Source organism: Orcinus orca, chromosome 12, assembly GCF_937001465.1.
Source record: "Orcinus orca chromosome 12, mOrcOrc1.1, whole genome shotgun sequence".
Lineage (NCBI taxonomy): Eukaryota > Metazoa > Chordata > Mammalia > Artiodactyla > Delphinidae > Orcinus > Orcinus orca.
The window spans coordinates 13,853,595-13,875,051 of record NC_064570.1 but is presented as its reverse complement, the minus strand read 5'-3'; the positions used below and the strand labels follow the sequence as shown (position 1 = coordinate 13,875,051).

The 21,457-nt window shown below is 41.0% G+C and overlaps 1 protein-coding gene across 2 annotated transcripts in view; it reads left to right on the top strand.

Moving 5' to 3' along the window:
• The window catches only part of ESR1 (estrogen receptor 1), a 252,454-nt gene that overhangs the window by 204,531 nt on the left and 26,466 nt on the right, over positions 1–21,457 (top strand). For both annotated transcript variants that reach the window (XM_004263708.4, XM_033404774.2), the window contains one exon: positions 18,215–18,348. In XM_004263708.4, coding sequence (XP_004263756.1) covers positions 18,215–18,348 — 134 coding nt within the window. The remainder of the gene's footprint in view (positions 1–18,214; positions 18,349–21,457) is intronic.

Here is a 21,457-nt window from a genome sequence, read left to right as displayed (position 1 = left end):
TCTTCCCAAGTCTTTTCCTATCTGATTCCTAGTTTTTAGGTTTCAGATTGTGTCACCTCCTCAAAAAGGCCTTTTCTGACACCCCCTTTTCCCCCGATCTAAGGTAGTCCTCTTGTCACTGTCTTTCGTAAGACCCTGTACTCTTCCTTCTTGGCACTGATTACAATTAATAGTTTTACTTATTTTATTGTTTTGTGTGTGTGTGTGTGTGTATTTAATGCCTGTCTACCTTACTAAATTTACGCTGCAGGAGGGCATTGTTTCGCTCATTGTTAAACCCTCAACACTTAATTTAGTGCCCAGAGCATAATAGATTCTCACTCAGTAAATATTCACTGAATCAATAAAGGAATGAATGAATAAAATTGATCTTTGAGTTCCTAGTGTCTAGCACTGAATCTGGCATATATAAGAGACTAAAACATAGTGTATAACTAAAATCAAGTTAATGAAGAAGTGAAGTGTTTATCATCCACAGAGAAACAATTATTGGTTTATCAAAAATAGAAACTTGCTCTCATACAGACCACTCTCTCTCTGTTCATTCATTTACCTTCATTCGAGTTAAGAGAATCTGCTCATCTAAGTACACGGGAGAAAAACTACTTAACTGCTTTGTGTAATTCCAACACATCCAAATGGAAAGTGAATAACCGGAGGCATTCTTCCTGATGTTTTCCATACTTGATGCAGGCATCTTAAATGACTGACCAACTCCCTTTCAACTGGATATTTGAATAGATGCAACCATTAGAGAATTTTCTTCTAGGGACTTACTTTAGCTCTTAAACTGTATATACTGAACAAGCAAACTCAAGTGGATCGTTATCTATAGAAGTGCAGAATTCCTTCTCCCTTTGGCAAATGATTCAGACCCAGAAGTATGTTTTACACATTCTGACAGAAGCACCTGTAACAGCCAGCTGTAACCTCCTTTCTTGCTACTTTAGCATCCTAAAGTATATGAAAAGACTACATGTTAAGGCATTTTCTGTTTATTAGAAAATATCTCTTGGCTTCAAAGCTCTTTTGACTATCAACCTACTGATGTGAGAAAAGTAAATAGCAATGAATTCCCTAGAGTCTTACTCCTAGGTGACAGGTGGCTTAATAAAGATAATTGGATATTAGATGACTAAGTGTTTGAAGCTAATACACAGACCATCTTTCAGATAGGTCACTGTAATGCTTCCTGTGTAATTTTCATGACAACCATTTGCACCGGTATGAACAAAAAGGGTCTGGATCCTTCTGGGTGAGTAATAGGCATATCAATTATCTGTACTCTGTTGCCAAGATGGGAGGTGGCTCCCAGCAACTCTTGCAAGGCTGAAGTCCACCCTTAGAGACTGCAATGAAGAGAGAGGAGCGGGGGCTGGGAGTCCTCTAGGCCTTGTGTCAGGGCATGATTGCGGGGACATGAGTAGGGTCCTCATTCTGGAAGGGATTGGATGTATGCCTAGATATGTGTTGATGGCCTGGCATCCTGTGGCAGCCATTCCAACACTTCAGTCATCAGTGAGTTAATGCCTCTCTGAAGGAGAATGACTTTTTCTTGAGCTGAACATATCCTGAGGTCACTGCCTGAAAGAAAGCCTCACTCCTTTCTGTGATTTCAATGAGCATGGACCTCCTTATGCCGAAAGAATCTTTTTGGCTTTTTTCTCCATTTATTGGAAGTCCATTTACTGGGCACCAATGTTGATTGGCTTCTCTTGGTAGATTCCCTTATGTTTCAAAGGAAAACAACAATAGCAACAACGCTACGTATGGATTGAAGCTGAGAAAAGCAGAGTTGAAAACCTTCTTCCCACTGTCACACTTCCCTACTTCTTTAGCAAGGTCTGCTTGACTTGGAATGTGCCTTCTGAGGACTTTACATTTCCAAAATGCTCCTAAATCGCTCTATGCATTTATTCCTCCAACTCTCAATGAAGACAGCACTGGCTTTCAGTCTCATAGCAACTCTTCTCTAGATAATGGACCACAAGTTATTTCCACTTGAAATCCAGTTCTTCCAAATGAATCATACAACATGGTTTTTATCTCCGTTTCCTCAGAATAACTCTAAGAAGATGGTCTTTTGGCCATATTCTTAAAATTTTCCCCATTGGTTTTCATTATATTCCAGTTTTCTCTACCTAAACACTATCCTTTCTAAGAGGAATGACATTTTTACTAGTTATAATTATGTGTTCTTAGCTCATTTGCCTTGACATATAGCCTGTGATAGTTAAAGTACACTCACACATGAAGCACAGACTTTGACCCAAAGCCACGAAGTTTACATGTTCACAGGTGCACAGAGGGAAGGCTGAGCATGAGAGAGATATGTTCTCCTTTTAGTGAGTTCATCGAGCCCATTCTTGCAGAAACAAAAGAGCCCTGGGTAATTTTTCAAAACACTGAGACTTTTGGTCAACTCTAAAGCCAGTCACTTAATATCCTGCTTTGTTATAATGATAGGAAACTTGGTCTCAGTGTTCGTAAGGTTCTACATTTCAGTTATTTGGTTTCTTCTCTCTTTTAGTGGATGCCACCCCTGGGGATTGTACCACCAGTAGTATCTTAAATTGGAAGCTCCCTCTCCAGGAGTATAGCTTCTGTAGCCTCTACGTCCTCGCTCCTTTATTCCTACTGGACCTACTCTTTATCTTTGACACTTAACTCCTCCTATTCTTTGATTACAGTTTTCTGATCTCGTTTTCCTCCTGGTTCATCCTAAGCCCTGTAATCAGTCACCTCTAAATCTCTCTCCCCTCGACTCTTCTCTCTGCCTAAAGAATCAGTCTTCATCCTCGGGCCACATCCACCGTCTACTTTCATCGCTTCCATTCCCGGGCTACTCAATACTTTTTCTGAAGCTGGAATATCATCTTGGTCTGGCCCACAGATTTCTGTTTCTCTTCTTGGCGTCTCTAGCCTCCATTTGGACATCATTCTGTGCTTCTTGTCCGCCTCCTTCCTGGTTCCTCTTCGTCTCTCCCACTGCCCCTCTTGGGCAGCTTCATCTTCCTTTTAGGCTGGATTCCCCTGAGATGCTGTCTGTTTCTCTCCTTCTGCACTGAAACACTCTCTCTTGGCAGCTCCCAAAGCTGAATCTCCAGGTGCAAAGGTTTTCTGAGTTCCAGATCTCTAAGAGCTATTTGGATATCCCGCGGGCATCTCAAACTTCTCCACAGAGCCTAGTATTTTTCCTTCTGCCACTAATTACAACTTTAATTATTCCTTTTTTCTACCCTTCCCTTTCCTTCCCTTCCCTTCCCTCTCTTCTCGTCTCTTTTCTTTTCACTATCTGTCTCCCAAAGAGATTGGTAGTTCCTTTTTTTTTTTTTTTTTTTTTTTTGCGGTGCGCGGGCCTTTCACTGTTGTGGCCTCTCCCGTTGCGGAGCACAGGCTCCGGACGCGCAGGCTCAGCGGCCATGGCTCACAGGCCCAGCCGCTCCGTGGCATGTGGGATCCTCCCGGATCGGGGCACGAACCCGTGACCCCTGCATCGGCAGGCGGACTCCCAACCACTGCGCCACCAGGGAAGCCCTGGTAGTTCTTTTTGAAGCAGGCACATTCCTGTCTTGCTCATCATTACATTCTTTTCACCCAACATGGGCACATAGTTGGTGCTCAATACGTTTTTTGAGTATAGAACAATGTATACAGCAGGAGTAAAGCATGGCCCAGAGGCCAAATCGAGTCTGGTACTACTTTTGTAAATAAAGTTTTATTGAAACATAGTCATGCTCATTGGTTACATATTGTCTATGGCTGCTTTCACCACAAAATGTCAGAGTTGAGTAGATGCAACAGAAACTATTATTACTCTCAAAGCCTAAAATATTTACCCTCTGGTCTTATACAGAAAAAAAATTTGCTAATTACTGATGTAAAGGATAGTCTCAGAGGACAGAGGAAAAGTGTATAACCCAAGGGATGGAGAATGCTGGGCTGTCAAGGAAGGCCCGCTGGAAGAGGAAATATGTACCTGAACCTTGAAAGATGAGAAAGAGATATCCAAGAGCAGGATGCGGTGGGATAGAGGTGAAAACCTTAACAGGAGTGAGTGCTATGGATAATTTGCATCTGTTCACAAGTGTCGTGCAGCATAAATTATAAGGTAGGCAGTAAGAAATGGACTTGAGAAGACTGGGCAAGGGCCAGAAATCCAAGGGCATTCTTGAGCGTTGTCTGATCCCAGGCCCCCAACAACTTTTACGGTTTCCTCCCATGTCCTGAAGTCTCCAGCCTCAATCTACCTTCCCATATTTTCTGCAATAATATTACGTCCCATTTCCTAAGCAATTTGAGGTGATATTATTTCTAACACTAAATTCTCAGAATTTCCCTGTTTGTTTGTTTTTTTGTGGTACGCGGGCCTCTCACTGTCGTGGCCTCTCCCGTTGCGGAGCACAGGCTCAGGACGTGCAGGCTCAGCGGCCATGGCTCACGGGCCCAGCTGCTCCGCGGCACGTGGGATCTTCCTGGACCGGGGCACGAACCTGTGTCCCCTGCATCGGCAGGCGGACTCTCAACCACTGCGCCACCAGGGAAGCCCAGAATTTCCCTGTTTTGACACTGTTTCTTCTCTTATTCTTGAGTTAGAAAAAGGCATTCCTGCTCCTATGATGATATTGAGTCTGTACTCATCTATAAAAATTCCATCTTTCTCTCCTTCCCTCCCTCTCTCAGTCCCTGCCTTTAGTTCATCACATTGCTTGCCTTTTCCTTTTGACCTTCTAACCTTCAACATCTTGGTCCCTCCCAATCTGCCACTTCTCTTACCACTACTCCTTTTGACTGGTTCCACTCTGGCTCCGATGCCAGAGATGCTGTTGCTCCCCAATTTCCTCCCTCTCTCTGTCTCTCTGAACACTGAGTTACCTTGTAAATTGAGAAGGCTTACTGGCCTTTAAACGCAGAACACTTTTTAACTTCATCTCTTTAATATTTCATAGCCAGAAGCATTTGGCTTTTCCAAACTTGTAAGACTGTTTATCTTTGGGATTTCCCCATTCCTTTCAGTTTCTGCTTGAGAACCGTTCAATTCTTGGCTTGCGTTCACTTCTTTTTTGTACAGGTAACCACACACCATCACTCTGACTCCTTCTGTCCACATCTCCAGGTGAGTGGTCTGCCTTCCAGTTTCTTTCAGACCATGGTTTTACCAGATATTTTGCAATGTTGTAACAGGGCTCTCTAGCTTGCTATATCTGTTTCTTGTTACTTGGCCTTAAGGGGGTAAATATTTTTGATGTTAGTAGCCCACTCTCAGGACCAATTTCTTTATTGATCCACATAGGCTAACAACTTATTTATTTCTTATTCAACCTACCACTGTGGGTATATGCTCATTCAGGCACACAAGAGTTTAAGTAATTGGTTCAAGATCACATAATTGGTAAATAGTCGTATGAAGATTTGGGCCCAGGCAGTTGGATTCCAGAATCTTAACCCACTTTCCTCTCAAGTAATCCGCTTTGAGATACAACCATTCAAATTTTGCATCTTTCAAGGTATATCACTTCCAACTTGCCATCTTCAGCGTTTTGTCCCACACATCAGTGGGTTGTATATGTAAACCTCTTGATCATACAAAGAGTTATGGAGTCACAGCATATCAGAGCATGTGCTGAGAGATTTTGTAGCGTCAAAGATACAGAAGCTCTTTAAATACAACTAAACCTGCCACTATTGATATTAAACAGCCTCTTAATTCTTAACGTTTTTTCTAACTCTATTGTAAATTTTTTCAGGACAGCTAAATTGAATGTCTTCTGTTGATCCCCTGGGGGTTTTCGGTTTCCATCTGTCAATATCCATTTATACAAAGAGAGGCTAGGGGGTAATTTTACATTTTGTAAAATTATTTTTGAAGGTATACAAGCAGGTTTGTTCTGCACACCCTCATTAGAGCTCTTTATTTCCCACGTGGAGCAATAGGTACCTAAGGGCTTCTGAAAAACAGGTGCTCGTTTCTAGAGAGGAGAAACTTCCATGAGCAAATGTTCTTTTCAAACCTGTTTCTTCTCCCATGACTTAAGTGCAGTTGGACTTCACTTGCAGAGGGTAAGGAGCAGAATGAGGTGGTTCTGAGGTGCTCTGAATGCCAGACTGACGTGATCGGTGGAATTCGTCACTGCAGGCTGACGTGTCTCACAGTGGGAGTCATGGGCTGGTCTGCTTGGTAAACTACTCCTGCTCTATGCCTGAAGCTGTGCTTCTTTTAAAAATAAATCTTGTTCTTCCAAGCCCCATGTGTCTCACAGCCTCAAGAGTACCTCATGGATTTAGACTAATCTTGTCTTATCATAGACAGGTTACCTCCCGATTCTTAACCATCACCCCATCTCTGAGGCATTGATTCATCGGGTCCCCTGAAATTGAGTTAAATGTGCTAGCCTGACTGGCTCCTTGAAGTTAGTGTAGGATATTTCGACAGGGCTTTGAAAATGAAGCCCTGACCCCAATGTGTAATGACCTCAGTGGACAGTAAAGGGTTCCTTTGTGTCGGGCAGGTGACAAGTGTCAGTTAACCTTCCAAGTCCACATAGATTTGTACCTGATCTTACGGTGACAAATCACCTGTCCACTAGCTCACATGGCAAGCATTTTCACCTGGTGGTAATGCCGGTGAGAGACCGTCACATACCACGTAATCAGTCATTTCCATGCAGGCAACATTCTAGTGATTTACTGAAAATATCATCAGGGCCATCAAAGTACACACTTTTAATTTATTACACAAATAATGGATTGGCTGAAGTGTTTAGACCAAGTGAGTTTTTCCCATTGAAAGGTAGTGTGTTCATTCTTTTGGAGTCATCAGCGTAAAGTTCTTCCAGACTCTTAGAGCATTGCTTAGAAAATTGCAGCTTCACTGCAGTGAATATTCCCCCAAGAGCCCTCAAATTTGAGACCCCCACCAGCAAATATGAAGCTCTTCTGTTTGTACGGAAGGTAAGCCCCAGGGTCCTTCTATCATATTGTCTCAATGATTTATACTTAACGTATGCTCCCTCCACGTCCTCTGAAGTAAAACACACACACACACACACACACACACGCACACACACGCATAGCGAGAACTGAATTGAGTGTTGTGGGTGTGTGCCATGGCTGAGGGCTCAGTCCTAATGTGTGCTGAAGTGTCAGCACTGTGCTGTGGCCAGATAATAATTGCTGCTTAGAAATAGCAGGATATCCAGTGAGAAGAGGCTGAGAAGAATACGCTCTCTCTGGAAGAGTACAGAACAAGCTCCTCATGGGAAAATGTGGGAGACTATTGAAAGGGAATGAGAAGAGAATTGTTAAGACTCCACTTTCTCAGTTTCTGATCTGAACTTTTGCTCACAGCAGGTGAACACAGGCTCCCTCCCACACAGAGATGTCCTCCCCTGCCGGTGTGCAGTCTGTTAAGTAAACAAAGACTTTATACTGAGAAAGGAACATTTCACTATTTTGGCTGTGAGTTGTTACTTTTAAAGCTTTATCCTCCAAACATTTGCCCCTCTCCTTGTTTATTTTTTCACCAGAAAGAAAATGTGCCACTTAAAAAAATTCAACTACAGGACAAGAAAAGCTCACTTCTAGATTAAGGCCACTTCTAGTTTAAGGCTCACTAGGGCTTAAGGCCAACTCACCTTTTGGTGTGATCACCAGCTCATCCCCTCGAGGAGCCAATATAGCTTGCTTTCTTTTTTTTTTTCTTTAACATCTTTATTGGAGTATAATTGCTTTACAATGGTGTGTTAGTTTCCACTGTATAACAAAGTGTATCAGCTATATGTATACATATGTCCCCATATCCCCTCCCTCTTGCATCTCCCTCCCACCCTCCCTATCCCACCCCTCTAGGTGGACACAAAGCACCGAGCTAATATCCCTGTGCTATGTGGCTGCTTCCCACTAGCTATCTATTTTACGTTTGGTAGTGTATATATGTCCATGTCACTCTCTCTCTTCGTCCCAACTTAACCTTCCCACTCCCCATGTCGTCAAGTCCACTCTCTACATCTGCGTTTTTCTTTTTTTTTTTTTTTTTTTTGCGGTACGCGGTCCTCTCACTGCTGTGGCCTCTCCCGTTGCAGCTCCAGACGCGCAGGCTCAGCGGCCATGGCTCACGGGCCCAGCCGCTCCGCGGCATGTGGGATCTTCCCAGACTGGGGCACGAACCCGTGTCCCCTGCATCGGCAGGCAGACTCTCAATCACTGCGCCACCAGGGAAGCCCTACATCTGCGTTTTTATTCCTGTCCTGCCCCTAGGTTCTTCAGAACCATTTTTTTTTTTTTTTAGATTCCATATATATGAGTTAGCATATGATATTTGTTTTTCTCTTTCTGACTTACTTCACTCTGTATGACAGACTCTAGGTCCATCCATCTCACTACAAATAACTCAATTTCTATTCCTTTTATGGATGAGTAATATTCCATTGTATATATGTGCTACATCTTCTTTATCAATTCATCTGTTGATGGACACTTAGGTTGCTTCCATGTCCTGGCTATTGTAAATAGTGCTGCAATGAACATTGTGGTTCATGACTTCTTTTGAATTATGTTTTTTTCAGGGTATATGCCCAGTAGTGGGATTGCTGGGTCATATGGTAGTTCTATTTTTAGTTTTTTAAGGAACCTCCATACTGTTCTCCTTAGTGGCTGTATCAATTTACATTCCCACCAACAGTGCAAGAGGGTTCCTTTTCTCCACACCCTCTCCAGCATTTATTTTTTGTAGATTTTTAGATGATGGCCATTCTGACCAGTGTGAGGTGATACCTCATTGTAGTTTTGATTTGTATTTCTCTAATAATTAGTGATGTTGAGCATCCTATCATGTGTTTGTTGGCAATCTATATATCTCCTTTGGAGAAATTTCTATTTAGATCTTCTGTCCATTTTTGGATTGGGTTGTTTGTTTTTTTGATATTCAGCTGAATGAGCTGCTTCTATATTTTGGAAATTAATCCTTTGTCAGTTGCTTCATTTGCAAATATTTTATCCCATTCTGAAGGTTGTCTTTTCGTCTTATTTATGGTTTCCTTTGCTGTGCAAAAGCATTTAAGTTTCAGTAGGTCCCATTTGTTTATTTTTGTTTTTATTTCCATTTCACTAGGAGGTGGGTCAAAAAGGATCTTGCTGTGATGTATGTCATAGAGTGTTCTGCCTATGTTTTCCTCTAATAGTTTTATAGTGTCTGGCCTTACATTTAGGTCTTTAATCCATTTTGAATTTTGTGTGTGTGTGTGTATGGTATTAGGCAGTGTTCTAATTTCATTATTTTCCATGTAGCTGTCCAGTTTTCCTAGCACCATTTATTGAAGAGGCTGTCCTTTCTCCATTGTATATTCTTGCCTCCTTTATCAAAGATAAGGTGACCATATTTACGTGGATTTATCTCGGGGTTCCTATCCTGTTCCATTGATCTGTACTTCTGTTTTTGTGCCAGTACCATACTGTCTTGATTACTGTAGCTTTGTAGTATTGTCTGAAGTCAGGGAGCCTGATTTCTCCACCTCCATTTTTTTTTCTCAAGATTGCTTTGGCTATTAGTGGTCTTTTGTGTTTCCATGCAAACTGTGAAATTTTTTGTTCTAGTTCTGTGAAAAATGCCATTGGTAGTTTGATAGGGATTGCACTGAATCTGTGGATTGCTTTGGGTAGTATAGTCATTTTCACAATGTAGATTCTTCCAATCCAAGAACATGGTATATTTCTCCATCTGTTTGTATCATCTTTAATTTTTTTCATCAGTGTCTTATAGTTTTCTGAACACAGGTCTTTTGTCTCCTTAGGTAGGTTTATTCCTAGGTATGTTATTCTTTTTGTTGCAATGGTACATGGGGGTGTTTCCTTAATTTCTCTTTCAAATTTTTCATCATTAGTGTATCAGAATGCAAAAGATTTCTGTGCATTAATTTTGTATCTTGCTACTTTACCCGATTCACTGATTAGCTCTAGTAGTTTTCTGGTAGCATCTTTAGGATTCTCTATGTATAGTATCATGTCATCTGCAAACAGTGACAGCTTTACTTCTTCTTTTCTGATTTGTATTCCTTTTATTTCTGTTTCTTCTCTGATTGCTATGGCTAAAACTTCCAAAACTATGTTGAATAATAGTGGTGAGAGTGGGCATCCTTGTCTTGTTCCTGATTTTAGAGGAAATGGTTTCAGTTTTTCACCATATGAGAATGATGTTGGCTGTGGGCTTGTCATATATGGCCTTTATTATGTTGAGGTAAGTTCCCTCTATGCCTACTTTCTGGAGAGTTTTTATGATAAGTAGGTGTTGAATTTTGTCAAAAGCTTTTTCTGCATCTACTGAGATTATCAAATGGTTTTTATCCTTCTGTTTGTTAATATGGTGTATCACATTCATTGATTTGCCTATATCGAAGAATCCTTGCATTCCTGGGATAAACCCCACTTGATCATGGTGTATGATCCTTTTAATGTGCTGTTGGATTCTGTTTGCTAGTATTTTGTTGAGGATTTTTGCATCTATGTTCATCAGTGATACTGGCCTGTAGTTTTCTTTTTTTTGTGACATCTTTGTCTGGTTTTGGTATCAGGGTGATGGTGGCCTCATAGAATGAATTTGGGAGTTTTCCTCCCTCTGCTATATTTTGGAAGAGTTTGAGAAGGATGGGTATTAGCTCTTCTCTAAATGTTTGGTAGAATTTGCCTGTGAATCCATCTGGTCCTGGGCTTCTGTTTGTTGGAAGATTTTTAATCACAGTTTCAATTTCAGTCCTTGTGATTGGTCTGTTTATGTTTTCTGTTTCTTCCTGGTTCAGTCTCTGAAGGTTGTGCTTTTCTAAGAATTTGTCCATTCCTTCAGGTTGTCCATTCTATTGGCATAGAGTTGCTTGTATTAATCCCTCACAATTCTTTGTATTTCTGCAGGGTCAGTTGTTACTTTTCCTTTTTCATTTCTATTTCTGTTGATTTGAGTCTTCCCCGTTTTTTGCTTGATGAGGCTGCCTAGTGGTTTATCAATTTTGTTTATCTTCTCAAAGAACCAGCTTTTACTTTTGTTAATTTTTGCTTTTGTTTCCTTCATTTCTTTTTCATTTATTTCTGATCTGATTTCTTTCCTTCTGCTAACTTTAGGTTTTTTTGTTCTTCTTTTTCTAACTGCTTTAGGTGTAAGGTTACGTTGTTTATTTGAGATTTTTCTTGTTTCTGGAGGTAGGCTTGTATTGCTGTAAACTTCCCTCTTAGAACTGCTTTTGCTGCATCCCATAGGTTTTGGGTCATCGTGTTTTCATCGTCATTTGTTTCTAAGCATTTTTTGATTTCCTCTGATTTCTTCAGTGATCTCCTCGTTATTTAGCAGTGTATTGTTTAGCCTCCATGTGTTTGTAGTTTTTACAGTTTTTTCCTGTAATTGATATCTAGTCTCATAGCATTGTGGTTGGAAAAGATACTTGATACAATTTCAATGTTCATAAATTTACCAAGGCTTGATTTGTGACCCAAGGTATGATCTATCCTGGAGAATGTTCCATGAGCACTTGAGAAGAAAGTGTATTCTGTTGTTTTTGGATGGAATGTCCTATAAATATCACATAAGTCCATCTTGTTTAATGTGTCATTTAAAGCTTATGTTTCCTTATTTATTTTCATTTTGGATGATCAGTCCATTGGTGAAAGTGGGGTGTTAAAGTCACCTACTATTATTGTGTTAAACTGTCGATTTCCCCTTTTATGGCTGTTAGCATTTGCCTTATGTATTGAGGTGCTCCTATGTTGGGTGCATAAATATTTACAATTGTTATATCTTCTTCTTGGATTGATCACTTGATCATTATGTAGTGTCCTTCTTTGTCTCTTGTAATAGGCTTTATTTTAAAGCCCATTTTGTCTGATATGAGAATTGCTACTCCAGCTTTCTTTTGATTTCAATTTGCATGGAATATCTTTTTCCATCCCCTCACTTTCAGTCTGTATGTGTCCCTAGGTCTGAAGTTGGTCTTTGTAGACAGCATATATATATGGGTCTTTTTCTTGTATCTCTTCAGCCAGTCTGTGTCTTTTGGTTGGAGCATTTAATCCATTTACATTTAAGGTAATTATCAATATGTATGTTCCTATTACTGTTTTCTTACTTTTGGGGGGTTTGTTATTGTCAGTCTTTTCCTTATCTTGTGTTTCCTGCCTAGAGAAGTTCCTTTAGCATTTGTTGTAAAGCTGGTTTGGTGGTGCTGAATTCTCTTAACTTTTGCTTGTCTATAAAGGTTTTAATTTCTCCATCGAATCTGAATGAGATCCTTGCTGGGTGGAGAATATTGGTTGTAGGTTTTTCCCTTTCATCACTTTAAATATGTCCTCCCACTCCCTCTGGCTTGCAGAGTTTCTGCCAAAAGATCAGCTGTTAACCTTATGGGGATTCCTTTGTATTATATTTGTTGCTTTTCCCTTGCTGCTTTTAACATTTTTTCTTTGTATTTAATTTTTGATAGTTTGATTAATATGTCTTGGCATGTTTCTCCTTGGATTTATCCTATATGGGACTCTCTGTGCTTCCTGGACTTGACTGACTATTTCTTTCCCATGTTAGGGAAGTTTTCAACTATAATCTCTTCAAATATTTTCTCAGACCCTTTTTTTACTCTTTTTCTTCTGGGACCCTTATAATTCGAATGTTGGTGCATTTAGTGTTGTCCCAGAGGTCTCTTAGACTGTCTTCAATTCTTTTCATTCTTTTTTCTTTATTCTGCTCTGTGGTAGTTATTTCCACTATTTTACCTTCCAGGTCACTTATCCGTTCTTCTGCCTCAGTTATTCTGCTATTGATTCCTTCTAGAGAATTTTTAATTTCATTTATTGTGTTGTTCATCATTGTTTGTTCGCTCTTTAGTTCTTCCAGGTCCTTGTTAAACATTTCTTATATTCTCTCCATTCTATTTCCAAGATTTTGCATCATCTTTACTATCATTACTCTGAATTCTCTTTCAGGTAGACTGCCTATTTCCTCTTCATTAGTTTGTTCTGGTCCGTTTTTAACTTGCTCCTTCATCTGCTACATATTTCTCTGTCTTTTCATTTTGTTTAACTTACTGTGTTTGGGGTCTCCTTTTCACAGGCTGCAGGTTCGTAGTTCCTGTTATTTTTGGTGTCTGTCCCCAGTAGGTAAGGTTGGTTCAGTGGCTTGTGTAGGCTTCCTGGTGGAGGGGACTGGTGCCTGTGTTCTGGTGGGCAGGGCTGCATCCGGTGGTGTGTTTTGGGGTGTCTGTGAACTTAGTATGATTTTAGACAGCCTCTCTGCTAATGGGTGGTGTTGTGTTCCTGTCTTGCTAGTTGTTTTTTATGGGGCATCCAGCACTGGAGCTTGCTGGCCGTTGGTTGGAGCTGGGTCTTAGCATTGAGATGGAGATATCTGGTAGAGCTCTCGACAATTGATATTACATGGGGCCAGGAGGTCTCTGGTGGTCCAATGTCCTGAACTTAGCTCTCCCACCTCAGAGGCTCAGGCCTGACACCAGGCCGTAGCACCAAGACCCTGTCAGCCACACAGCTCAGAAGAAATGGGAGAAAAAAAGAAAGAAAATAAAAATGAAATGAAATTATTAAAATAAAAAAATTATTAAAATAAAAAAGTAATTAAAAAAAAAGAAGAGAGCAACCAAATCAATAAACATATCCACCAGTGATAACAAGTGCTAAAAACTACTAAGATAAACATAAAAATCAGAAAGAAGTCAGTTGCAGACAGAAAACCCCAAGTCTACAGCTCCTCCCAAAGTCCACCGCCTCAATTTTGGGTTTATTCATTGTCTATTCAGGTATTCCACAGATGCAGGGTACATCAACTTGATTGTGGGGATGTAATCTGCTGCTTCTGAGGCTGCCAGGAGAGATTTCCCTTTCTCTTCTTTGTTTGCACAGCTCCTGGGGTTCAGCTTTGGATTTGGCCCCGCCTCTGCGTGTAGTGTTCCCCGCCCACACAGGAGAGGGTTAAAGCAGCGGCTGATTAGGGGGCTCTGGGTCACTCATGCCTGGGGGAAGGAGGGATACAGTAGTTATAATTGGAATGCAGGATGAGCCTGCAGTGGCAGACGCCGGTGTGACGTTTCAACAGCCTGAAGCATGCTGTGTGTTCTCCCAGGGAAGTTGTCCCTGGATCACGGGACCCTGTCAGTTGCAGGCTGCATGGGCTCCCCGTGGGGGAGGGGTGTGGATAGTGACCTGTGCTTGCACACAGGATTCTTGGTGGCTGCATCAGCAGCGTTAGTGTTTCGTCCCTGTCTCTGGTGTCTGTGCTGATAGCCACAGCTCACAGCCATCTCTGGAGCTCGTTTAGGCAGTGCTCTGCCTTCTGTGGGCAGACAGGGAAGGAATCCCCTCTCCTTGCGCACCCTGAAACAATGGTCTCTTGCCTCTTAGGCAGTTCCAGACATTTTCCGGGCTCCCTCCCGGCTAGCTGTGGTGCAGTAGCCCCCTTCAGTCTGTGTTCACGCAGCCAACCCCAGTCCTCTCCCTGGGATCTGACCTCCGAAGCCCGAGCCTCAGCTCCCAGCCCCCACCCACCCCAGCGGGTGAGCAGACAAGCCTCTCGGGCTGGTGAGTGCCAGTCGGCCCTGATCCTCTGTGCGGAAATCTCTTCGCTTTGCCCTCTGCACACCTGTTGCTGTGGTCTCCTCCGTGGCTCCGAAGCTTCCCTCCCTCCCGCCCGCAGTCTCCACCAGTGAAGGGGCTCCCTAGTGTGTGGAAACTTTTCCTCCTTCACAGCTCCCTCCCAGAGATGCAGGTCCTGTCCCTATTCCTTTGTCTCTGTTTTTTCTTTTTTCTTTTGCCTTACCCAGGCACATGGGGATTTTCTTGCCTTTTGGGAAGTCTGAGGTTTTCTACCAGCGTTCAGTAGGTGTTCTGTAGGAGTTGTTCCACATGTAGATATATTTTTGATGTATTTGTGGGGAGGAAGGTGATCTCCACGTCTTACTCCTCCGCCATCTTGAAGGTCCGCCTTGCCAATATAGCTTTTAAAGATTCCTCTCTGCTTATGTCAAGCTCTCATGCACCTGGACTTCCACAAAGCAAAATGCACTGTGGCAATTGTTTTCTGGATACTTCAGGTAAAAAGGCCAACCTCTACCCAGATACCTATGGATCTACCTATTTATCAATACGTCTGTAGCTAAGACTTAAATATGGCCCCTACGGTGTGCTACATGCCATTCTAAGCATTTTACATAAAAACTCTTTTTACCTTTATTGGAGAATTCTATGACAATTGCTTCAATATTGATCTGGGGTAAATCTGCGGAGACTGACATTAGATATAAGACTCTTTCTATACCTCTTCTGGGGAATGTATCCTGTTGTATTGCACTCATCTTTTTCTTGTCTGTTTGCCCCTGTTCTGGATCTCTTTATTTATTTAAAATTTTTATTGAAGTATAGTTGATATACAATGTTGTATTAGTTTCTGGTAAATAGCAAAGTTATTCAGTTTTATATATATATATATATATATATTTTATTTATATATACATACATACACATATATATATATTCTTTTTCAGGTTCTTTTGCATTATAGTTTATCACAAGATATTGAATATAGTTCCCTGTGCTATATAGTAGGATCTTGTTGTTTATCTATTTTATGTATAGTAGTGTGTATCTGCTAATTCCAAACTCCTAATTTATCTCACCCCCTCCACCCATCCTGATCTCTTCATTAACAAGGGCCGTGGCTTTCTTCTCTGTCCCCTAATGTTAGCACAAAGCCTGATATATAAGGGGCCCTCAATAAGTCTTTTTGAATGAATTAAAGTAGAGCAAGAAAGGAAGACAAAGAAAATCTTATTGTTGGAATACTTTCTTTTGGTTGGTAGGCAGTGTGGTTTGACTTAACAAGTCTGAGTCCTAATTTCCTCATTTGGAAAATAGGGAAAATAATACTAACCTTTAAGGGCAGTTGTAAGAAGTAAATGAATTTATCAAAAGTGCCTAGCATATATATATATATATTTTTTTTTTTTTTTTTTTTTTGCGGTATGCGGGCCTCTCACCGCCGTGGCCTCTCCCGCCGTGGAGCACAGGCTCTGGACACGCAGGCCCAGCGGCCACGGCCCACAGGCCCAGCCGCCCCGCGGCACGCGGAACCCTCCTGGACCGGGGCATGAAGCCGCGCCCCCTGCATCGGCAGGCAGACTCCCAACCACTGCGCCACCAGGGATGCCCCACCTAGCATATTTTAAGTCACTGTGAAAAAAGATGGCTTATTCCATAAATGGTGTTAAGAAAACTAAGTAGCTGCCTGGAAAAATACGAAGCTGAATCCCTGTCTCACATCTTACACCAAAGGAAATCTCAAATGATGATTGCACAACTCTATAAATATACTAAAATCCATTGAATTGTACACTTTAAATGGGTGAATGATATGATATGATATTATATCTCAATAAAGTGGTTATAAAAATAAATCCCAGAAGATCAAAGATTTAAGTGTAAAGACATGGAACTGTATTAGAAGGAAACATAAGGTAGTTTTTAATATGTTATTGGAAGAGAGAATGACCTTTTCAAGCAAGACATACTGTTCTAAAGCCATAAATGAAAGTTTGATAATTTGATTATTTAATAATTGAATATTTTGCAGAAGAAAATACTAGAAACAAAATCAAAAGAAAAATATGACAAATAGTGAGAAAATAATTAAAAGCACATAGAACAAAAGGCTAATTACTGTAATATATAAAGAGCTCTTAAGAATCAATGTGAAAATGACCAAAAATATGGGCAAAGTACAAAAGCAGGCAGCTCAGAGGAAGAGCTTATACCAATATATTCTCCAACCAACAGCCTAATGGTACAAGCTCTTTAGAAGCAATATTTGAACTATTTGTCCAAATTAAGAATACATAAGTCCTCCAATCTAGCAATTTGGCTTCTAGGAATTTATTCTATAGCTATTTATACATGTGTCTAGACATAAACATAAGTATAGTCATTGCATGAAATGTTTGCAACAGCACAATACTTGAAATCAAACTAAATATCAACCAACAAAGAAGTAGTTAGAGAAATAATAGCATTTTGTTTAGTGAAAAATTATGCAGCTCTTAAAAACCGTTGATGAAGAACCCCAAAATATATCAATTAAAAACAAAACAAGGTGCTGGACAATGTGTTTACTGTTCATGTTTTAAATTTTTATATATTGCACAAACATATGTTTGCATACGCATAAAATATCCTAGCTTCCTTCTAGCCCCCCAAACCCGTCATGCCCAAAATTCAGCTCATGAATAACAAGATGAATGAATTCCTTTCACATGTATCATCTATCTCTGCATTTAATTTTTGCACCAACCCTACGGAAAAGATACTAATACTTTATTTTGAAAATATTACACGTTTTGAACCTTTGAGTTTGCTTATTCAGTAGTTGCAACTATTAATGCTAAATCCTTGATGCCAAAGCTCTGTTGTACAGGGAAAAAGCCTAAACTTCTTATATAATGATGTAGGACATCCTTCATCAACCGACATTGTCCTTCTTTCCCAGATTACTCTCCTATCTCCTTCTGCTTATAGCACACTGCTCCAAGTTCTTTCACACTGTTCCTCCTTTCCATGTTTAGGGCCTCTTCCAATGATGCTTTCACACCTCAGCTCAATGAAATCCTATTTACATTTTCTTAAAATGTCAGCTCAAATGCCACCCACTCGGCAAATCTTTACCTGTCATCCTAGGCAACACCGATGGTTCCAGCACAACTACAGCTCATAGTTTTCATAGTTTGTCCTGTATTTCAAAAGCATTTTATATAAGTCTATTAAAACTGATTATATTATTTCATGTCGTGAGCATATTGAGATTAGAGGCCCTATTTTTATTCTCATTACTACCACAACGTCTAGAATATAGTAGCAGTTTGATAAATATTTATTAGAAAAATTATTTATCTGAATTCGAATCATTTTTAATTACCCATAGGTTGAAGAACTTCATATTCAGTGTGACAGATTTGGGGATTGAATAATACATCTCTTCTAAGAATTTGAAATGAAAATGTTTTATTGATGGAAAATCTTTCTTCATCTTGCCTTCTAGAATTCAAATGAATGTTCATGCTCTATGAAGAGAATGGGCTGTGGTTTTTTGTTACAGATTTGGAGCCAGTAAATTTTTATGAATGTGAACCTTATCATGTCTTCTGGAAGCTTTCCCGTTCTTTAATTCCTTTTTCCTGTGTTTTCATAGGAACCAGGGAAAATGTGTTGAGGGCATGGTGGAGATCTTTGACATGTTGCTGGCTACATCGTCTCGGTTCCGTATGATGAATCTCCAGGGAGAGGAGTTTGTGTGCCTCAAATCCATCATTTTGCTTAATTCTGGTGAGTGGATAACATGGGAAAATTTAATGCTGGTTACTGGAAGAAATAGTTATTTGTACTTTCAACCAGGTACAAGCTACCTACTACCAAGACATAATCACAAATTGATAGAAACAATTAACACATTTAAAATAAATAAATAAATAAAATAAAATGCCTATCTTCTTTTTAAATTACTTATGGAGGTGAAACCATGCTGGTCAAAAATGATGAATGAAAACCAAAAATCGAACATTGAATCCAATGGCCTTTCTGTTGAAATACTTTTATCCTCTCACAGATATTGGGGATGTTTTTATTAAAGTGGTACATGTATGTGGACATAAGTCTGTTGTTAGTTGTATATGTCAGAAAGTAAGTAGAGCGAGTGACCCTGTTAGGATAGTATGACCAATTCTAAGTTCCAGATCATAAGCAAAGAGGCTTATTTGAGACAGACCATGTTTCTGGTCAAAATTGATTAGCTGAAATATATAATTGGCTCAGAGATAGAAAAACCTAGTTCTAAAACTGAGGGACGTGGAGTTCGGTACATTGGTCCAGCTGGAAGAGTGGTTTTCATTTGATCCATGGTGTCTAATTCAACTGTCCCCTCCTATGTATTCATTTGAGAAAGCTTAGCTGAGAGTGGCATCTGTTTTTTTTTTTGGTGGTGAGGTTGGCTGTTGCATAATGAGTCACTCCAGGTCACCCAGATGGAAACTATGGCTCAGCCTGAATCAGCACCCTGACTCGTCCCAGACTCCTTGGTAGTTGAGTCTAAGCACTAGATCCCCAGTCTGCACCACCTGAAGCTTAACAATGGGGTGCCACCTGCACCTAGATGCCCTTAATCTGGACCTTAGTCCCCCAGCCTCAGGCCTACCTCATGCCGGAGACCTCATTCTCACATACAAATCACAACTGTTTGGAAGCCCTGGACCCGATTTCAGATTTAGTTTCTTACATCATTCGATACGGTCTCAAAGTTCCCAATAGCTGAACTACAGTTTGTGTTGATCCCATATGGAAAGCGTCGGCACTCCCTTGTGTTTTGAGATGTTTTGTTTCTTCCTGTTGAATGCCAATCCCTTCCCATATCCCCTAACAATTTTCCACTTCTCTTCCCCACCAATGCTAGTAACCTATATTGCTTAATGGTTGTCATAGTAATCATTCTCACTTAACTGATAAATGGAAATCTGTACTATTACACTAGGCAGGGACTGAATTACAGAATGAAGTTGCATGAAAAATAATGTGGTCTCTACTAAGGAAGTGATTACCACTCCATTCAAGTTTCAGGTTCCACTCAACGTGTATTGTGCTTTTCATTTGAGTCATTTGTCCTGTATGTTGAAGGGTCCAGATCCCATAATGGCTCTTTATTGGATGAGAGTTCTGGGAGCAGTGCCACTCGGCTACACAGTGCCAGGTCCTGAACCTGCTCCTTCTTTGTTGGAGGGCTGGCACACGCAGACGTCTCTCGTGTGGGCAATCTGTTAATTTCAGGGAAGGCAGGCCTGTCAAGTGCTGGGACTTTCTTCCTACCTTTACCAGGAAATAATACCCCGGACAGGAAGTGAAATTAGCTGGAGTTATAAAATCAACAAAAGGAGCTGCTCTGATCTTGGTAATCAAAACTATATCCTTCAGATCTGCAGAGTTTTTTCCTTCATTACTGGTCTGTTCCTATAGGAGGGTGTTTTTTTTCATATTATGTAATAAAAAAGGCAGGACTTTTGCCATCAAAATATTGGATTTATAGACCTAAGTATTTTAAATCCCAGAGGAAAAACTTTAAGCCCTCACAAGAAAGTATTTATTAAAGACTGACACCAGCATCTCCAAACAGTATTTCCCACCGCAGGATTTGGACCTCCACCTGCTACCCCCTGACACCAGTTAAACTTTCCTGCTCTATCCTTGTTCTTTTACCCCTTTCTCAGGATCTTCTGTGAGCTCCCTTGCGCCGGGAGGGTTGGAACGCTATTTTGGAAATACGAGGCACTGTTTTACTGACAGAGTTTATAGTTGTCTTTTTCATGAGATACCAGCAGCTCATCTTTTCTTGTAAGGACGGCACTGTTGGCTCACGCGCTGTAGCAAAACAGAAGCCGTCTCTCCACTTGGGAAAAGTGGAATCGCTCTTTCCACTCCAAAAGTGAGCTCTGTTTTGGAAAAGCGGATCTGCCGCTGAGCACAGCTCCTGGTGTCTCATATTGTTCCTGAAAAACAGAATCAAAAAAAACATGACTCCTAAACACAGTGGTGTGGAGCTCAGGGCCTTTTTCAGAGTCAAAAAGTGATCAGTCATATGAGGGTCACCACGACGATCAACAGGTTTTTCCCGCAACTGGAGGTATGGACTTTTCTAAAAATCCAACCAATTCCTTGCTCTGATCAGGGGCAGCTCTTCACCTGTCATGAGACAAAATACAAAGTGACTCTAATTCCTGGAATCTCTGACGGAAGCCAAGCTAGAAATGATTCAGGAAACCTTCACTAGAAGATGCTTTTCTGGTCCCTGGGAAACAAGACCTCAGTGTATGGAGGAACCCTGGGTTTTGGGCTGAGCCCCTGTTGACAAAGTCTGAGAAGAGTGTGTTTACATTGGCCTTGACTTTGGGGTCGAGACACAAGGGGAGTTGAAAGGTTGTTATGAGGACCTGTTAGGAATGTCTTTCTGGAAGCCTTGAGAAGGTCTCCCAAATGCCAACATTTCCAGGGGAAGCCCTCTTCACAGCTGTTTGCGAGGGGGAGGGATTCATCATTTCTGAGACAGAATAATTTATTAGTTTGCTTGCAAAAGCTTCTAATATCCACAGGACAAACACTGTATGTTTTTATTCTCCCCACCAAAGGACAGAGGCGTTGCTAGTTAATCCAAAGACGCCCTAGCCAAATCAATGCTAGTGTCAAGGCATTCTGAGAACTAGCTGGACGGGGCTCAAGGTAGGGCAAATGCGAACAGAGCAGGTGAGCTCAGGGCAAAAGGCTGGGAGGCAGCAGCAGTGGGAGAGGAGGAGGGAGCTGGAGCTACAGAGGGGGACCGGGAGGGAGGTTCTGTGCCCGGTTACTGTATTCCTGCTACCCAGCATGACTTCAGTTCTTCTTTGTAACTCCAATA